The 18,911-nt window shown below is 38.7% G+C and overlaps 1 protein-coding gene across 3 annotated transcripts in view; it reads right to left on the bottom strand.

Moving 5' to 3' along the window:
• The window catches only part of Ap2b1 (adaptor related protein complex 2 subunit beta 1), a 105,831-nt gene that overhangs the window by 69,490 nt on the left and 17,430 nt on the right, over positions 1–18,911 (bottom strand). For all 3 annotated transcript variants that reach the window (XM_055619791.1, XM_055619793.1, XM_055619792.1), the window contains exons 5-11: positions 18,339–18,584; positions 8,798–8,988; positions 6,353–6,574; positions 5,018–5,138; positions 4,801–4,896; positions 2,618–2,733; positions 190–355 (exon numbers count right to left, since the gene is read on the bottom strand). In XM_055619791.1, coding sequence (XP_055475766.1) covers positions 190–355; positions 2,618–2,733; positions 4,801–4,896; positions 5,018–5,138; positions 6,353–6,574; positions 8,798–8,988; positions 18,339–18,584 — 1,158 coding nt within the window. The remainder of the gene's footprint in view (positions 1–189; positions 356–2,617; positions 2,734–4,800; positions 4,897–5,017; positions 5,139–6,352; positions 6,575–8,797; positions 8,989–18,338; positions 18,585–18,911) is intronic.

Raw genomic sequence — 18,911 nt, 5'->3', positions numbered from 1 at the left:
ATGTTCCCACGCCCATTAGAGTCCACTGCTCTAAGCTCCGGCTCTCTTACTGTACAAAACAGTGCTGATGAAAGGATCATCCCCTGAGAAAACGAACCCACAACGTATGAACGCACACAAGAAAGTACCAACGTTTTATCCCCTCAGTCACCTGAAGAGATCTAGAACACAGGCTAGAAGGGAACTTACCTGGGTGCTTTCATCATGAAAACCCTCCAGGAAGCTCTCTAGTAATTCATCCGCATTATCGATTCTTTCAGCATATTCTCCTACAATCCAAATCATAGCTGCTCGAGCATCAGGCTCATCCAGGGAGTCCAAGTTCTCACAGAGAGTGGCAATAATACTTTCATACCTGTTACAACAAAGGGACTGTGTTCACTAAGGCCAAAAGTAAGACTGGTATTAATAATGGAAGCTAGAGTAAAACCCATACACAAGGCACAAGGTTTTTTAGTCAACAGAATGTAGTAAGTCAGAAATTTATGGCTTAAATTTTTCTTCAAATTTTCTTTAAAATTATTTTTTGGATTTAACTTTGCTATTTTATAATTTTGTGTACATGAGTGTTTAGCTCACATGTATGTATATACACCACATGCAGGCCTGGTACCCACAGAGGTCAGAAGAGGGCACTGGACCCCCTGGGAATGGAGTGACAGATGACTGTGAGCCACCATTCTTCAGTTATGGTATTTTTGTTTTGTTTTGTTTTTGAGACAGGGTCTCTCGATATAGCCCTGGCTGTCCTAGAATTTATTCTGTAGACCAGGCTGGCCTTGAACTCACAGAGATTCACCTGCCTCTGCCTCTGCCTCCTGAGTGCTGGGATTAAAGGCGTGTACCACCACAATCAGATCAATTATGTTTTAGTAACTAAGCTTTAAACTTTTACAAGCGTTCATGAGATAGACTTTCATTCATAAAGGGAAAAAAAATAACCTGTAGTATAAGAAAATTCTAATGTCTAAAATCAATCTGTTTTATAACTACAATAAAGAATTTTCCTAGTATGCATTTTGAGTATATAAAAACATTAGAAATTTCTCTTTTTAGGAAGATGGAATTAGATAACAATAGGATACCATAACTCTGTCTCTTAGTGTACTTCTCATTCTGTTTTCGTGTACCAGCGTAACTCTGTGTGTGTGTGTGTGTGTGTGTGTGTGTGTGTGTGTGTGTGTGTGTATGGGTTGCAGGGGTTGGAACTGTGTTCCTTATGCAGCATAGGGTTCGGCCTTATTTGAACCATCTCCCCACTTTTTATAAAAGACACCTTTATGTTCTAACGCACATACACTAATGACCTGCTTTTAATAAGAAATTCATAATTTATGTTTAGTCTTACAGATTTACAGCTTTCATGGTCACCATGTTGAATCTATGTCCTTCACTAACATAATTTAAGATTTTGTTTTTTATTACTGAAGACTGAACCTAGGATCGAGCACATGCTAGGCAAACTCTTTTCCAATGGGCTGTGTCCCGGCCTTTTGTTTTCTTCTTGTTTTGAAACAGAATCTTGCTAGGGTGCAGAGGCTGGCTTGACCTCCTAAATAACTGAGATTATAGGCCTATGTCACCAGATCCATCTGGCTAATGTAAACATTAGACTGAGACAAATTAAATTAATGTGGATAACTAGTGTACTAGGTCAAGCATCACTCCTATTCCAGGATTTTGACTGTTTTCTTAAAATTAAACTGCCATAATCCCTTATTTATACAAGCTTTATACATTTCTCTATGATTATATATATATACACACATATATATGTGTGTGTGTGTGTGTGTGTGTGTGTGTGTGTGTGTATATATATATATATTTTTTTTTTTAAACTTAAAACTAAACAGTTTAAAAATTTGATCCTCCACTTTTTGGGGGAGTTCAGTAAAAGGCGGTGATCCTCTTTCTAAAAATAACACTTTTCAAAACAAAACAAAACCCCACAAATTCTGTGAGACTAGTGTCTCAGGATCTAAGTATTTTTATTTTATAAACTACAAAGCCTCAATCTGAAAATTTTGTGATGTGAAAACACAGATTCTTGTGGGAGGAGCTACACCACTTCAGAAAAGGCCAGAGGCAGGTAATTTATTACAATAAATTCTGTTGTTTCCCACAAGGTAGCAGGTGCCATGTGAACTAAACAGCGTGGCTAATACCACCCTGCTTTTGTAGAAGAGTGGCCGTAGGATTCATCTCCCATGTTAAGACATGATAAAGTACACAATCATTTATCAGGCACAAGGTGTGTCCAGACACCTGGGAATATATAGGTTTCCTGTTTAATGGCAACTTTGAGAACAATCTTGTGTGTTTGATTTCATCTACGCCAATAGGCAGTATATTCAATCAGAGTTTCAGTGCTATAAAAATAATAAACCACCTGGGCACGGTGGCTCACGTACCCACCCGCAAATGGAGCCAACTTGAAACCCCATCTCCATCTATGAGAAGTTTTAGTACCCACTTAGGTACCTCTGGCTTTTAATAAAATATCTACTATGACCAGTTATATTAAGAATGATAAATCTTACCTAGTCAATTTCAAAGTCCCTTACTTAAACATTTCCCAAATGATTTGAGAAAGAAGGGCAAAGGAATTTTGACATACTTGTTAGGGTATTTGCGGAAGATGTCCCTGATGACAACAATTGCCTCTTGGACCACATAATTTACTTTGGTCTGGATTAGATCAAGCAGTGTGCTTACACAACGTTCTGCTGATTGCTAGGGAGAGAAACATCAAAACGTAAGTCAATCCAATAACACTAACTCAACACAAAAAAGAAAAAAAAAAGGAAACATATAAGTATATTGACTAAAATAGACAAGCACTGAATTTGCTCAAGCTGTACTAGAAGCTAAATTATCTGATGTATGTCAACATTAAAAATTCTAGGAATATACCAAATTTTATTCATTAGAAAACATATTGAAAATGTTTTGGGTTTGGCTTTGTGTGTTCTGCTAAGAACAAACCTAGGGCCTCACACGGGCTAATCAAAAGCTTTACCACTGAGCTATAGTTCTATCTCCCACATAATTCAGTTAAATGAGAAAACCTTAGCTGGATAGCTGGAAGACTAGAAAAAAAGAAAAAATAAGCCAGGGCATGAGGAAAAAAAGGCAATTAAACAGTACATCAAAGTGGGAGGTACTTAACTGGAATTCTAAAGTAAACAGAGACTTCATAGGGTTTTTGGTGTTTTAAAACAATTTCTTTACTGTTATGCACACACACACACAGCACTCATAAAGAGCCATGGAAGCTGGAGTTATAGGAGCTTGTGAGCTGCCTGCTGCGGTTGCTGAAAACTGAACTCCAGTTCTCATGACAGATCAGCAAATACTCTTAACCAGTGAGACATCTCTATGGTCTCCAGCACAAAGTGTTTTCAGACCTCCTAAAAGGAATCACCAAATTCTATATGGACTTACAAAATATTTATAAATATAAAGTCCATAGCTTTCATTTTCTTTTCAGTTATCTGTGACTCAAAATAGTCTAGAATAGAGTTTAATCTTTTATTAATTGAATATGGAATACAAACTGATAAAATAGATTTCTTGATACTGTGACAGATTATTATTTTTTAAGAGGACAGGACTGTGAGAAAAATCTCCCAAATCCAAGGACAATTGTACCATCTATCCCTCTGAACTATTACATACTACAGGTCACTAATTCATGTGCCTCCTGTCAGGATTCTAAAGAAGCACACAGCATCACCTTAAACATTTGAAGATCACCAATTCCCTCCAGATTTAGTCATCTAAAGGGCATGGAGATAAGAGCTAAATTGAATCAGTAAACTACAAGTCCAATCCTGTCTTTAGAAAAGTCTCTAAGTCTAATAAGCAATAGACATTAGGGCCAGTGAGATGGACCATTGGATAAAAGGACTGCCACCAGGCCTGATGACCTGAGTTTGATCCCTAAGAGCCTCATGGTGGAAAAGACAAACCCGACTCCTACAAGCTGTCCTCTGACCTCCATATATGTACCTTGGCACATGCTGCCTCCTCAAACAATAAATACATAAATGTAAAAAATATCATCAAAACAAATTAAAGCCGAGACAAAATACAACACCTAAGGACATATATTAACCAAGAGCAATGTGTGGGAAAGAAAACAAAAGCCAGGCATAGTGGTTCAGCCTGGACTCCTACACTTGGGAGACTGAGGCAAAGGGAATGTGGCTATGGGGCTACACAGTAATACCCTCTCTTACAAAGTAAACCCAACAAGCACCCAAAATGCTCAGAGGAATTGAAAAGATAAAAATCTGTAACTAACAAATCAATAAATAATAGGAAAATTATCTATAGATCTGGAAGTATCAAAAGAAAAACCAAAATTAAAAAAGTTAAAAGTCACATTTTTAGGGAAGTATGTCTAGGTAGAGAAGGGAAAGAATGAGGGACAGTGGCATTTTGTTAAAAATTCTTTAATCTGGAGCTGGGATGGCTCAGGGGTTAAGAGCACGGTTTGCTCTTCCAGAAGACCTGGGTTAGATTCCCAGAACCCACATACTGGCTCATGACTGACCATTGGTAACACTAGTTCCTTGGTGCACAACCCTCTTCTGGCTTCCACAGGTACTTGGCACACACATGGTATACAGATATAACACAAACAAAGCACCCATTCACACTGAATTAACTCTTTAAATTATTTAATTCATGAAGTATATGCTTTATTATTTTGATAGACATCAATGTACAGATGCTTTAAAGTAATGAACACTCAGAATCTCGTAACATGCGATCTCAACTCCTCTGGAGCCTTACCTCCACTTTGATGGCACACCGTCCAATGGCCCTCACAGCTTTGCGAACAAAATCTACATCAACCTCAGTGGCATATTCCTTCAGCTCTGCCAGAACCTGTCAAATAGCAAAGAAGTGGATAACCTTTAAAGATTCTCAAACAGCAATTTCATGGCTTCTGAATGCCAGATCTTAAGCTCTAACCTGGCATAAATTTTAGGACAGCTTAAGGTCTGACCTGAGCAATGTTGGCTTGGGATGCAAGACGAATCATGATGTCCAGCTTCTCTAGTTTAACATAGATAGGATCATTGTACTTCACAAAGAAGACTTTGATTTCCTGCTTCAAGATTTCAGGCCTGTGGTACACAATAACACAAAAAAGGAAGATGACGGAATGTATTTACTGACATATCCTGCTCAGCCTGTATTAAAATCAAGTCAGTCTTTCTGCCCCTACTGGGGGTGCGGGGGAATTTCACAAATGTCCTGTAGAAATTTGTCTATAAATGTCTGTTGTGCCTCCCTCCCACCCCCATATAGTAGTTGTGCTAATATAACATTTTCACTTCCACTCAGTAAAGTTGGGTGTGAAGCTCAGTGCTTAGCACATTCTAGGCAAGAATTCTACCACGAAACTATATTACCAGCCCATCTATTCTCATCAACACCATTTGACATCTAATTTGCATCCTTTAAAAGTATGAGAGTAGGTGTTATCACAGAGAATTTCTGAGGAAGAACAACTTTCTCCCTACAACTTTCCATGGGTAGCACGTCCAAAAGAAGCTCTTAAGAAAGGAAGCTGGGGGGCTGGAGAGATGGCTCAGTGGTTAAGAGCACTGTCTGTTCTTCCAAAGGACCCAGGTTCAACTCCCAGCACCCACATGGCAGCTCATAACTGTCTGTGACTCCAGTTCCAGGTAGTCTAGCACCCTCACACCAATTCACATAAAATAAAATAAATTACATATTAAAAAGAAGAAGAAGAAGAAGAAGAAGAAGAAGAAGAAGAAGAAGAAGAAAGCAAGCTGGCTGGGAGCGGTGCTGCACACCTTTAATCCCAGAACTTGGAAGGTAGAGGCAGGTGGATCTCTCTGAGTTGGAGGTCAGCCTGTCTTACACAGTGAGAGCCTGTTTCCAAAATCCAAACAACAAAACAACCCTGAACTACAACACCAGATTAATTACCATGGAAAAAATGGTATTAACTATAAGCTGCTATTCTTGGGCCAAGTTCTGAATTTAACAAGTGAATATAACATTTCCTTTTTCTTAAGATTTGTTTTATTTATTATATTACATATTCAGTGTTCTGCCTACATGACAGCAGAGTGCGCCAGATCTCATTATAGGTGGTAATGTGCCACCATGTGGTTGCTGAGAATTGAACTCCAGACCTCTGGAACAGCAGCCAGTGCTCTTAACATCTGAGCCATCTCTCCAGCCCGAATTAAACATGTTCACTTCCACACATAAAGAACAAAACAGCACCAATCTATGCAGCACTTATGTGACGCTTAACTTCAAGATCACAAACATTTTAAAAATCACCAAATCACTATTTCCCCACCTTTTCTGGACAATTAGGTTGATGTTCCTCAGGGCGACATACTGCACTTCGGGCTCCCCAGACAGCAGGGTGACAAGTGGAGGCGCTAACTTCTTAAGCAGCATATTGTAGTAGTCAGAGTCCTTGGGTAACAATTCTAAAAATTTCATTAGGACTTTCACCGCTGAGAGCACTACTGCAGAGTTGGCATGGGATAACCGAGGCGTTACTCGCTCACAGATGCTGGGGGCAGAGAGGGAAATTAGTACCCTGGATTACGGTTCCTATGCTCAGTTCACTCCACAATGTAATGCTTCAGAGTTCCATGACCCAAGTATCAAGAAATCAAAGACTCAAGTTAGAAAGGTCAAAGCTCCATGCGTGGGTCAAAATGGGATCCAACACCGCAGAAGCCTCATGCCCAGCGAACTACAGGCAGAGCGGGGGCATCAGGAAACTCTAGAAGCCAGCAACAGGGATATCCAAACCAGAAGGAAACCAGCAAAACCACAGACGCTTGCACTCACGCCAGTTACCTTCATGTCTTTAGTCCTCTGTCTCCCCACACAATGTTAGGGCTCCCTGCCTCACAGCTCATCTCTACTCAACCTACAGGAAGTCAAATCAAGCATCCTAAAGATTTAATTCACAGTAAGAGATGTCAACCACTTGGGACTTAAAGAGGAAAAGTGTTGGCAGGAAAAACTACACAACCGCTTGCTTTTGGGCTAGTAAGAAAGATTCAGAAACAGACATGGGTTTTGTTTCGTTTGGTTTTTAATACCAGAATATTGTTGTGATGTTCTCCCAACTTCTTCTTCTAGTCCCTTCTACCTATGCTTAGAATTTTGATATTCACACATGCGGCATTCTCTGAAACCAGCCTAACCTTGCTAGCTCTTGGGCAACATCCTTAGTGACAATTATGAATACAAGATAAATGGCTGCTTACTCTTTTCTTCCTGTGTCCACATGGCTGACTGCTGACCTCCTCCAGGCCTTAGGGGGGGAAAAAGTCCACCCTCTTACAGACTTTCTTGATTACTCTTTGCAAAAAGCATAATTTCAAAAAAATAAAATAAAATCCTGCAGGGTATGGTGTACACAGCTTTAATTCTAGCTCTTAGGAAGCAGTGAAAGATGAATCTCTGAGCTAGAGGTCATGGTCTATATGGTGAGTTTGAGGCCAGCCAGGGCGACATAGCAAGATCCCATCTCAAAAAACAAATAAAATTTTAAAAAATATATTGAGGCAGGAGGACCACAAGCTTCCAGCCAGCTCAGGCTACATGGCATAGACCCTGACTCAATATAAACTATGGGGTAGAAAGCATTCTCTTTATAATCTCTTACTCTAAAATATCTATCACTTAGATCCTTACATTACCTCTGTTAGCAATTATGAAATATGACCTATTACATATTTTCTGAATACCCACATTGCAAATACCTCTACCCCCACTTTTCAGAATGAATGATGCATGAGGACCATATTTTTGTCATTTACTATGGAATCCTCACAGCCTAGAACAGAGTTTAGGACATAGAATGGGCTTCAGAAATATTTGCTGAATTAATGATTAATTAATTCAGTGAATTAATGAGTGTAATATCAATGGCCAATAGAAAATAAAATTCTTGGTAAAGTTCTCTTCAGAAGATAGTTGTACTTTCAAGGATGGAAAAAAAACTACCAGCAGTATTAGTTAAGTCCAGAGGGAATTATTCCCAGCTCAGTGAAGAAAACTTACATTCTAATAGCTGCAAATAGCTTCAGCCAGGCAAGGAAGGTTCTTATCTACCATAATTAAAATGTCAACTTTAATGAAGAGCTAGCAACTCTTTAGAAGTACTTAGCCTAGTATACTCTTTTATATACAACATGCTCAATTTAAAAATTGGTGGTAACTCCAGCTTTGTAAACTGAGATGTACTTATGTATATATGATGGGTTGATGACATTCGGTAATAAAGTTCTGACAATCAAAGAAAATTTGCAACACTTAAGTGATAAAGGACTGAGTAGAATAAGACCTGTTCTCAAAAGCTCCAAATGTAGTCTAACATGACTTCGATATATAAGAGGCAAGAGGCACATCTGTTGTTGACTTTAATATACTTATCCTACTACTAAATTATATTGTTCAGCTCAACAGCTAGTATGAAGAATCTAACAGAATAGACAGTGTGTCATTACAAGAACAGTCATTAACAACTTCCGTTTACCAAATGGACAGGAATTGGGAGATGGTGACAATATGAGGGAGGTTTTACAGAAGCAGGCATACAAACAACTAAATTCTTTTTAGCGTGTTCCTAAATTCAGTGAGATATATGCTAGGGAGAGCAATGTCCCCCTAAATCTTCTGCCTTCTTCAATCTGATAGCCTCTCATACTAAGAGCAGACATTAGACAGTACTCAGTCAGGCAAGAGCATCAGCTGATGTACAGACGGACAGACTGACCTCTGAGCCTCCCGGTCGTCTTTAGGGTTGTAATTAGACAGGCAGTCCAGGATGAAAATCTGTCCCCATTCAGTGCACTCGTTCAGAGCTGTGAGCAGTTTGTTGATATTCTGAGGGTTTAGATCAAGAAGGTTGCTGTTTGGGTGAGACTCACTGATCTCAGAGAGCGCTGCTACAGCATTAGCCACCACCTGGGAAGGAAACAGAAACCAAAACGATGACACACAAACACCTCGGCAGGATCACTTCACAGGCCTCAATTCACTTCTGAACAGTTGGATGGAAATAGATGGACTGCTTTCATAACATGTGCTAAGCCACCAATGATAGCATATACAGCTTCTGAGCAGTGAGGCACTCCAGAATTAAAGTAACTCATATATTAGCAGAGTCAGAGACAATTCACAACTGAAATATTAAATACTGCAGCAACACTCAAAGCTGTCACTAAAATCAAGACGTAACAAGAGCTATAAAAAGTGAAGCTAAATTGGGTGGTGGCTGATATCTTTACCTCAAGCCTTTCAAGTTTGGAGCTATCATGGGCTAGCAACAAAGTGAGCGCCAGGCCAACCTGGACTATAGAAAAATAAAGTAAAATCTCAATAAATATTCGCATTATGTAACAGAAAATTCTAGGCCAAATTATAAGTGCATGTGGACAACAGGGAGATGACACTGTCAATTATCCAGTATTATCACATAGCTTAGAATAAGATAAATGGACTTGAAACCAAAATTCATTAGTACACAATGCTAGGGGAACACATAAACCTTGTACCATGTAGCTTGCTCATTTGAAAACCAGAGGAAATTTAATTTACTTTGCAGATTAATTTTAGCTTGGCAGTATAAGTCCAATGATGTTATGCATTAAGAAGTGTTTATGGGGCCGGAAAGATGGCTCAGAAGTTAAGAACACTGGCTGCTCTTCCAAAGGACAGAAGTTCAGTTCCAGCACTTACATGGTGGCTCACAATAGTGTGTAACTTCAGTTCTAAGGGACTTGACACCTTCATACAGACTATGTGCAGGTAAAACACCAACAATGCACATAAAATAAAAATAAATCAATAAAAAAACGAAAAAAATTAAGAAGATATTTTTATGCTAGGGATGGTGGTGGCACATGTCTTTAATGCAAGTATTTGGGAGGAAGAAGTAGGCATCTTGAGTTTGAAGCCAGCTTGGTCTACTACTGAGTAAGTTCCAGGAGAGCCAGGGCTACAGAGAGAAACCTTGTCTTGAAAATCACAATCATAAAGCCTTATACAAATTTAAGGTGGTAATTGTTACCACAATTCATCAATTAAAAGCTGCAAATTTTTTTGCACAACATCTCTAAAACTGAAGTACACTTATAATCTATCACATTTTTTTTTGAGCATGGATGCTTTGTCGTATGTACATCCGTGCACCGTGTGTGTGCCTGGTGCCCTTGAAGGGCAGAAGAGGTGTTGGGTCCTCTGGCACTGGGGTTACAGGCAATGGTGACACAGCATGTGGTTGCTGTGAAGTCAGATCCTCTGAAAGAACAACTGCTCTTAATGGTTAAGCCATTCCTCCAGCCCCCAATCACCCTCATTTTAGTGGAGGATGGTTTTTTTAATAGGAATATAGAACCTAATCATATATATTATTGTTAATGAAACTGTAGATTCAGTGAAATATGGTATTTCAAATACATCCTCTTCTTTGAGATGGTAAATGAAAAAACTGCCTCAACAAGAAAGTACACTTGTTCCTTAATTCACTGATACAGAAATATGTGTAGCTACAAAAGAAGGTTAATATTTTAAATCGAAATTACAGACTATTTCTAATACAACTGACAAAAAATATTTAAAGTTATTTTTAAATTTCAAAAGCACTCATAAACAAACACCATAATGAAAATACCACCCTACTACTCTGTACAGGTGTTTTTAAAAATGTTTTACAGCAATGGTCCAGATGTTAAGATAGCAATGATAAGGCTGACTATAACTATTTCATAATTTAAATGAGATGTATCAAGAAGTCAGTATCACAAATATACTTCAAAAACAATCCTCAAGAATGTTAATTCATAGTTGATTCTTACTAAAGTCCCCTGACAAAAGCTTGAGAAACTGAGTTTTACAGTTAAGTTAGCAAGAGAAAAATATAATGGCTATATGTATACAAACAAATCTATGTATAACCTATGTATCAGTTTTATTATCCACATTGCCAAGGTAATCTTCAGATTATATTAATCATAAAAGAAAACAGAGAAATCAACTATCTAAGAGACAGTGACTTAGTAGTACACAGTACAATGTAGCAATATCATCATTCTGTAGAGGACAAGGATGGCAGAAACAGAATTCTCCTGAGCTATAATTTGTAATCAAACGAAAGGTCTCAGATGAAAAGAATCAAAGACTTATTTAGTAAATATCATTAGACCTTTTGTTGCCACAAAGCAAATCAGACCTTCTATATAACCTACAACATACATGAGCTTCTTTGCTCAAATGCCTTTGTTCACTCTATAAATCATGAGCGAGATTTAGTAAAACTTCAATGCATAAAGAATGAAACAATGAGCCAGGCGTGGTGGCTGTAATCCTGGCTCCGGGGAGGCAGAGGATCTGACAGTCCAAGGTCAGCCTGGTCTACAAAGTGAGTCCAGGAAAGCCAAGGCTACACAGAAAACAAAACAAAGAGTGAAACAAGGACTATAAGCCCAGCATAGGAGATGAAGGCAGGAGGATCAGTGGTTCAAAGTCATTGTCAGTCATACAGGAAGTTTGAGACTAGCCTGCAGTACATGAGACCCTGCCTGCTAACAAAGAACAGCAGTAACACCCAAACAAACAAAAACCATAACCATTCCTGGGTTATTATTTCCCATTATTATTTTATTATTTCCCATGCATAGCATGCTTGATTAACCTAATTTTAGAATAGGAAAAAAAAAATGTCGTATGGCAACTGCTTATTTTGACTGTTCTGTCCACACATACAATCTTAGTCATCAGTCTAAAACAAATCTCCTACTGCACACCTTCCACCCCTGTGAGTTTGTGTGTCTGTGTTGTTTAAAGTTAAATACAAGGTTTGGCAGTAGAAAATATAGAAAAGAAGAGCTAAAAAGAGAAACTGGGAGCACAGAAGGATACTAAAACATATGAGGAATTAGAATCTCCTGTTACCAGTTGTCAATTAGAAATTAAAGCAAGGGTGTAATGCAGCCAATGAAGTGTAAGCTCTAACGCTTAAATAGGCAATGTCTACTTATTACCATATAAAAAACAAAGAAAGCAAATATATAGAGTCAGACTAATAAAAATATACAGAAAGATCAGATCAGAGGACCATGTTGAACACAGCCTGGGGAGGGAAGAGGTCACCGGTCAAGTCGCCAGCCAAGTGACAGGGCAGATGAGATGCTCTCCCACCCTGCACCAAACTTCTCATTCCTAGAAAACTCCCTGAGGTTGCCTCTACCTCTCCACTGTCATCTTCCAATCAATTCAGACTCTTGTGTTTCCAGAAATTACCCAAATCAAGCCCAAGACGGAGTGTTTTACAGTCTCATGGTGCTAAACCGGGCTTCCCACACTGTGAGGAACCTGCAGTCAGTCAGTCACACTGCCTCTGGGACAGCGGAAGAAAAAACTGAGTTTCAAGACTGCAAGTGGGCAGCCAGTGTGCACCAGGCTTTTTTGTCAATGTTTCCACTATCTATTATTTTTTTGAAAACGTGTACAATACTGCCTCTTTTTAAAAATAAAATTTAAATGTAGAGTGAGAAGTTAGAATTTACTTCTCCCCAGAGAACCTTCTCAAAGAACAATACAACATCACTATATGGACTTAATGAAAGGTCCCCAAAAAACAAGCTCTATCCTGACAACAAACACCTTAGCATCCCAACAGTGAAGCAAAGGTGCGCTTCCTTCATTCACGACATCACTTTAAATCAAAACTGTTACAACAAATCTAATTTTCCTCCCTAAGAAATTATTTACCTTAGGAACACTGCTATAATCTAGAAAAAATAAAAACACATAAGAAAAAAAGAGTTCTTAAGGAAGTTTTCTTTAAAAGTAAATTTATAGCCAAGTGTGGCAGTATACACCTATAATCGCAGCACTTAGGATGCAGTGGCAGGAAAATTAGAAATTCATAGGCAGCCTTAAGAAGCCTTATCTCAATCTCAGCACATGGAAGCAGAGGCAGGATCTCTGAGTTTGAAGCCAGCCTGGTCTATAAAGCGAGTTCCAGGTCAGCCAGGAGTACACAGAGAAATTCTGTCTTGAAAAACCAAAAGAAGCCCCCATCTCACAAAAACCAAAGTAGGAGGGGAAAGAAAGATTATAAATGGGGAAACTGAGCTTTTGTGATATACAAATTGATTTACAAAACATTGGCATCTAAGACTGGTGAGATGGCTCAGCAGCTAATGAGCTGTTTTTCCAGAGAACAGGGGTTAGAGTCCCAGCACTCACAACTTCTTCTGGTCTACAAACACATGACAAGAAGTAGGAGAAAGACTAACTGAGAAGAGGAAAGGGATAAAAATGAGAGGGGCAAGATGATTGTAGTCAAAATACATGGTCTATATACATGAAAAGTAATTAATATAGGCCAATATAAACAAAGTTTAATCTAAATTTTATTTTTAAAGTTTTAAAATTAATTTAACATTATTTTATATGAATAAAATTTTGTAAGAATAAAATTTATTCTTTTGACAAGTTCATACATGCTTATATACCTTCTTTTAAATTTTTAAGATTATACACATATCTACACATATGTATTTATATGATATATATTTATACATATATATATATATATATATATATATATGAATGTTTTGCCAACATGTGTATATGTGCACCACATACATGTTTTTGCCCAAGAGGGTCAGAAAAGAACATCAGATTCCCTGAAACTAGAGTCACAGGTAATTGTGAGCCATCACAAGGATGCTGGGAATGGAACCCAGTTACTGTGCAAGAGCAACATATATTCTTGGCCACTGAGTCATCTCCAACCCTCTAATGCATTCTTGTCAGTCACAATTCCATCCACTTTTCCCACTCCCACTATCATGACCTTTTATCTCTTAAAATATTCTCAAAAGTTTCTTAAAATAGAAATTTGGCTACTGAAAGAGTGGCATTAGCATAAATAGTCAAGAAGCTTTTACCTCAAAGCTAGGCTTTTTCCTCTGTCAACTAGGACACTCTGAGTCAGCTTTAAATAAAGCAGTGAAATAACTAGAGGAAAATGAGGTTTTGTGGTAATCCCAAAAAAGACAGAAGGAAAAAGAGTACTATTACCTACAGTAAGAAACAACCAATGCTAGTACCCAAAGCCAACAGAACTCCAAGAGTTGTCAGCTCGACTGACTTTTTATTCTCATATTAAAAGATTCTGTACATTTGGAAGGCAGAAGCAGACAGATCTCTGAGTTCAAGGCCAGCCTGGTCTACAGAATGAGTCCAGGACAGCCAGGCTACACAGAGAAACCCTGTCTTGAAAAACAAAATAAGGGCCGGAGAGATGACCCAGAGGTTAAGAGCACTGGCTCTTCTTCCAAAGGTCCTGAATTCAATTCCCAACAACCACGTGGTGGCTTACAACCATCTGTGAGATTTGGTGCCTTCTTCTGGCCTGCAGGCAGAATACTGTTTAAACAATAAATGAATAAATCTTAAGGAAAAAAAAAAAAAAAAAGAGATTCTGAAATCATTTCTGCAAATGTTCCGGTGTTTCCTCTCTAGGAAACCTTCTGGACGAAGGACTGAAAGAATTTTTCTCACGTACCTGACAACCTTTGTTGGTGCAGTGCTGCCACCACGTGGGACAGCCCGAGAACAGGTGGAACAAAATCACTCAAGCAAAGAATCAGGTAAGGACTCATACCATCCTTAGAGGAGACTACACTTCATAGGGATAGCATACAGATAATGAAAGGCTTGTATGTATTCAAAATCTAAACCATTTTGAAAAAATGAAAAAGAAACATTTTCATGACCTAAGTGTGTGAGGTATGTATACACACACATTTGATTCTTTACATATATCCATGAAGGTAGTGGTCAGGGGTAGGTTTGGGAATTGAAACAGGCTGGAACCCTGGCTGCATTACAACAGGCCGCATCACACTGAGACAGTTCAGACTCTGAGTGCATGTCTTGAACTGTAACATGGAACAACTTCTACTTCAGACAGACATGAAAATGAAGTGAAATACTTAAATAAAAGCCACCTATCACTGTGCCTGGTATACGGGCAATAAAAATCATATTTCTCTTACCAAGTAACACAGATCGGCTGATTATGGCCTTTGAAGCTTCTGGAGTGTTTGAGCTGGTGTGCTAACACTCTGTCACTAGGCCTCAAATGTTCCTAGCCACTGATGCACTCGGTCTACCTGCTATCTGCCTCTGATGCCACCGATAAAAGGAAAAACAGGGTGCTAATTCTAGCATTTTACTTAAGATTACTTTACGGTAATTATAGTCCGTGTTTAAGATTAAAAATCCAGTTAAGGTAAAAAAAGGAGGGGTTCCAGATGAAAAAGAGGCATCTGTGTATGTTTACTGGCTACCTAAGAATGCCTCTTTCACCTCTGCACTCTGGGCTCCTCTGCAGTCATACATGGACCAGCACCAGAAGAAAGCTCTCTTACTATTGAGAAGTCTACCAAGATGGCAAGACTTTCAGGTTAACAAGAAGGTGCCAAACTTGTTATCTAATGCTGACCCTGGCTCCAGGTAAGTCTACAACAAACAAGACACTCAAACAGTCTAGGAGTGTGCAGAAAAAGGTCTTTCTCGGTGGGAGAGAGACGACCCAGCGTGTGAGTTTCTCAGAAACGTACCAAGTAACCACAATTATTTTGTATATAAGTCTCCTCAAACTTATTTTTAAAACCTCTCCAAATCACCTCTCAATTTGTTATAAAAGCAAGTTAAAAGCCGGGTGTGATGATGCATGCCTGTAATCCCAGCACTCAGGGAGGCAGAGGCACTCAGATCCCTGTGCGTTCAAGGCCAGCCTAGTCTACAAAGTGAGTCCAAGACAGCCAGCTAAAGCTACACAAAGAAACCATGTCAACCCCCCCCCCACACACACAAAAGTTAAGTGTCACCAAACAGTCAGGAGTGATGGCAATCCCAGCACTCATGAAGCTGAGACAGTGAGTCCGACAATTCAAAGCTGACCTAGGCTACATAGTCAGTTCTAACACAATCTGGACAGCACGGTGAGAACAAACAACAACAACTTCCAGGAACATTAGTTTACTATATATAACGATATATTAAATTTAAATAAGAACCCACCCAGCAAGGCCTGTTTGAATTACATAAGCCAGGCAATGAAGAAAACAAGATTAGAATATATTGATAAGTGATTTAACCTGGCAATGATACAAAAGTCCATTCATTATATCTCCTTGTAAAGTACTATGCACTGAATAAAAAAAAAAATCAGACCTCTCCTCTGTAAAGCTTAGAGCAGATCAGGCAAACTGGGTGTGCATGTTCTCAGCTAATCTGATAGTGATCTTCAAGGACTACCAGGATTTCAAACCTGATTTCCTCCAAAAAAAAAAAAAAAAAAACCCAAAAACAAAAAAAAACAACCAACAAAACAAACAAATAGAAAAGCTGCAACAACAACAAAACAAAAACAAAAAAAAAAACAACCAAACAAACAAATAGAAAAGCTGACTGCTGTGCTCCCAGTCCTCATACCCTAAAATGCGACAGGTTTCACTAGGAAGAACTTACTTGAGTGTAGAGGTTCCTTTGCCCCTTCAACCTAGAATTGCGCATCAGAGTTAAAATGTATTTTTTACATCAACTCATTCTTACTTAGCTCCACTGAATATTTAATAGGTTAGAAACCTATTCCCTCTGGAAGAGGGAACATGACATTCTGCCTTTCTAGTTGGTGCTTGGAACGCTTATCACTTCATCTGTCCCTAAGCAGAGAAGGTCAAAGTCGGTTGCACAGAATGACAGAGCGAGCCACAAACAATGGTACCAGCTAAGCAGTCCATAAAAACAGTATTGCCAGGACTGGCGAGATGGCTTAGCATGTAATACACTAAAACATGAGTACCTGATGACCAGAGTTTGAGCCCTGGAACCCACACAGAGGGAGAAAAGATGTGTGCACATCCTGATACACATGAACCTCACTTCAACACATAGGAAGGCGTGCATGTACACATCTCAACACACACACACATCAATCAATTAAAAAGCAAAAACTAGGATTGCCATATAAACTCAATTCTTCGTGGAATCTTTTTAAAAGAGTGCCAGATAGTGCTGCTTGGGAGAGTGAACAAAAATGGGGGTTCATCTTTTAACAAGTGTGATGACGCATTATCAGGTCCAAGCCCTTTACATCTACTCCCAATCCTAGAAAGTCGCAGAAAGTTCTTGACTGATACTCAGCACAGTATGTACCTTCAGAGGGTGTCAGTTCTAAGCTTCATCCTTTGTCTTTCTCCGACACTAGAAGGATACTAAGGTGAAGGCCACGGAAAAATGAACAAGTAATACATCAAAACACACATTTCAGCAGATTCTTATGCAGGAAAAGATGATATCTATTTCAGGCAAATTCGAGATCTCTCTCTATTCATAAAAATTCAACAACAATAAGAAGATAATTGAATGTTATCCACTGACTATCTCAGTAAAATTTACCTTCAAAGAAATACTGTGCCAAACAAAAATTCCTTAGCAGGGTGTGGTGACCCATGCCTATGCTGAGGCAAGACAGCAAAACCTTGCCTCAAAGAAAACAAAAGTCAGTGGTGGCATATGCCTGTAATCCCAGCACTTGAGAAGTTAAGGCCAGAGAAGAGTTCAACGCCAGCTACATAACAGGTTAGAAAGCCACCCTAAATACACAAAACCTTATTTCAACACACAAAGACAAAAAAAAAGTGGGTGACGCACTTCAAAGAAAGTGGTCAGCAATCCTCCATATTCTTGGTACCAATCACTCATTTTAAATTTAATTCAATAATAATCAATCGTTTGGGACCTGCTCTTCTTTTAGCATATGAACAAATATTAAGATGCTGAGAAAGAAATAAACTCCAACTCTGAGGCGAGGATGCAGCTCCGAAATAGTGTACTTACACAAGGTTCTGGGTTTAATCCTCACCTCTGACAAAAGCAAACAAATAGAAATATAAAAAAAATTTTAAGTGTTATGTTCTAGCTGCTAAGTACATAGAACATAATCATTTTCTACCCTAGAGTTCTTTGAGAGTAAGATAGTTGGTCAATAAAGATCACTTTGATCCATTTTTATTTTCATACAAGAAATTACCATAAATGACTATCTGAAAAACTAATCTTAAAAACATAGTATCACCTAGGGGTATGAAGTATACAATCTATACATTACACAAAACTATTTCCCACAACTACCCTGTAGACAGCATCTAAAAGACAACACATGTGTTAAGCATACCTTGGAAAAAGTTCATTTTAAATGCTACTCTCTTTGTAAAAGCACAATGTATTACCATTGGGTTTGAATCTGCTATGAGATCCCGTAGAGAATCCAGAAATCCCTGATCTTCCACCATCTGGGCGTTGATATCATGGAGTTTTGCCACACAGACTGCTGCAGTTTTCCGAACATAGGGGTCTTCATCCTTCAAACACTTGCGGAGGGGTTCACAGAGATATTCTGTAATCTTGTCCACCCGGATGCACCCCATGGTTCTAACTGCTAAGGCTCGTATCAAAGGATTAGGATCTTCACAGTCCTATGAAGAAAAGCCAACTGCATGAATACAAGGTGACTACAAGTAAACATTCCAGTTGACATAAACCATAAGCTTCTAGTATATTCTACATGAAAAATTCAATCTCATGCTATTCCTTCCTTTCCTAAATAAAGGTCTTAATTATCTACTCAAGAGGCTAGAAGGAAATTATTATTATTTTTTTTTCTTTTTAAAGACATTTATCAGGGCTGGAGAGGTGGCTCAGAGGCTAAGAACACTCGTTCTTGAAGAAGATCCAGGTTTAATCCCAGAATCCACATGGCAGCTAACAACCACCCATAACTCCAGTTCCAGGGGATCTGATGC

The sequence above is a fragment of the Psammomys obesus genome, unplaced genomic scaffold (genome assembly GCF_907164565.1).
Source record: "Psammomys obesus unplaced genomic scaffold, mPsaObe1.curated_primary_1811, whole genome shotgun sequence".
Taxonomy (NCBI): domain Eukaryota; kingdom Metazoa; phylum Chordata; class Mammalia; order Rodentia; family Muridae; genus Psammomys; species Psammomys obesus.
The sequence above is the reverse complement of the archived record's forward strand: the minus strand, read 5'-3'. Positions and strand labels throughout refer to the sequence as shown.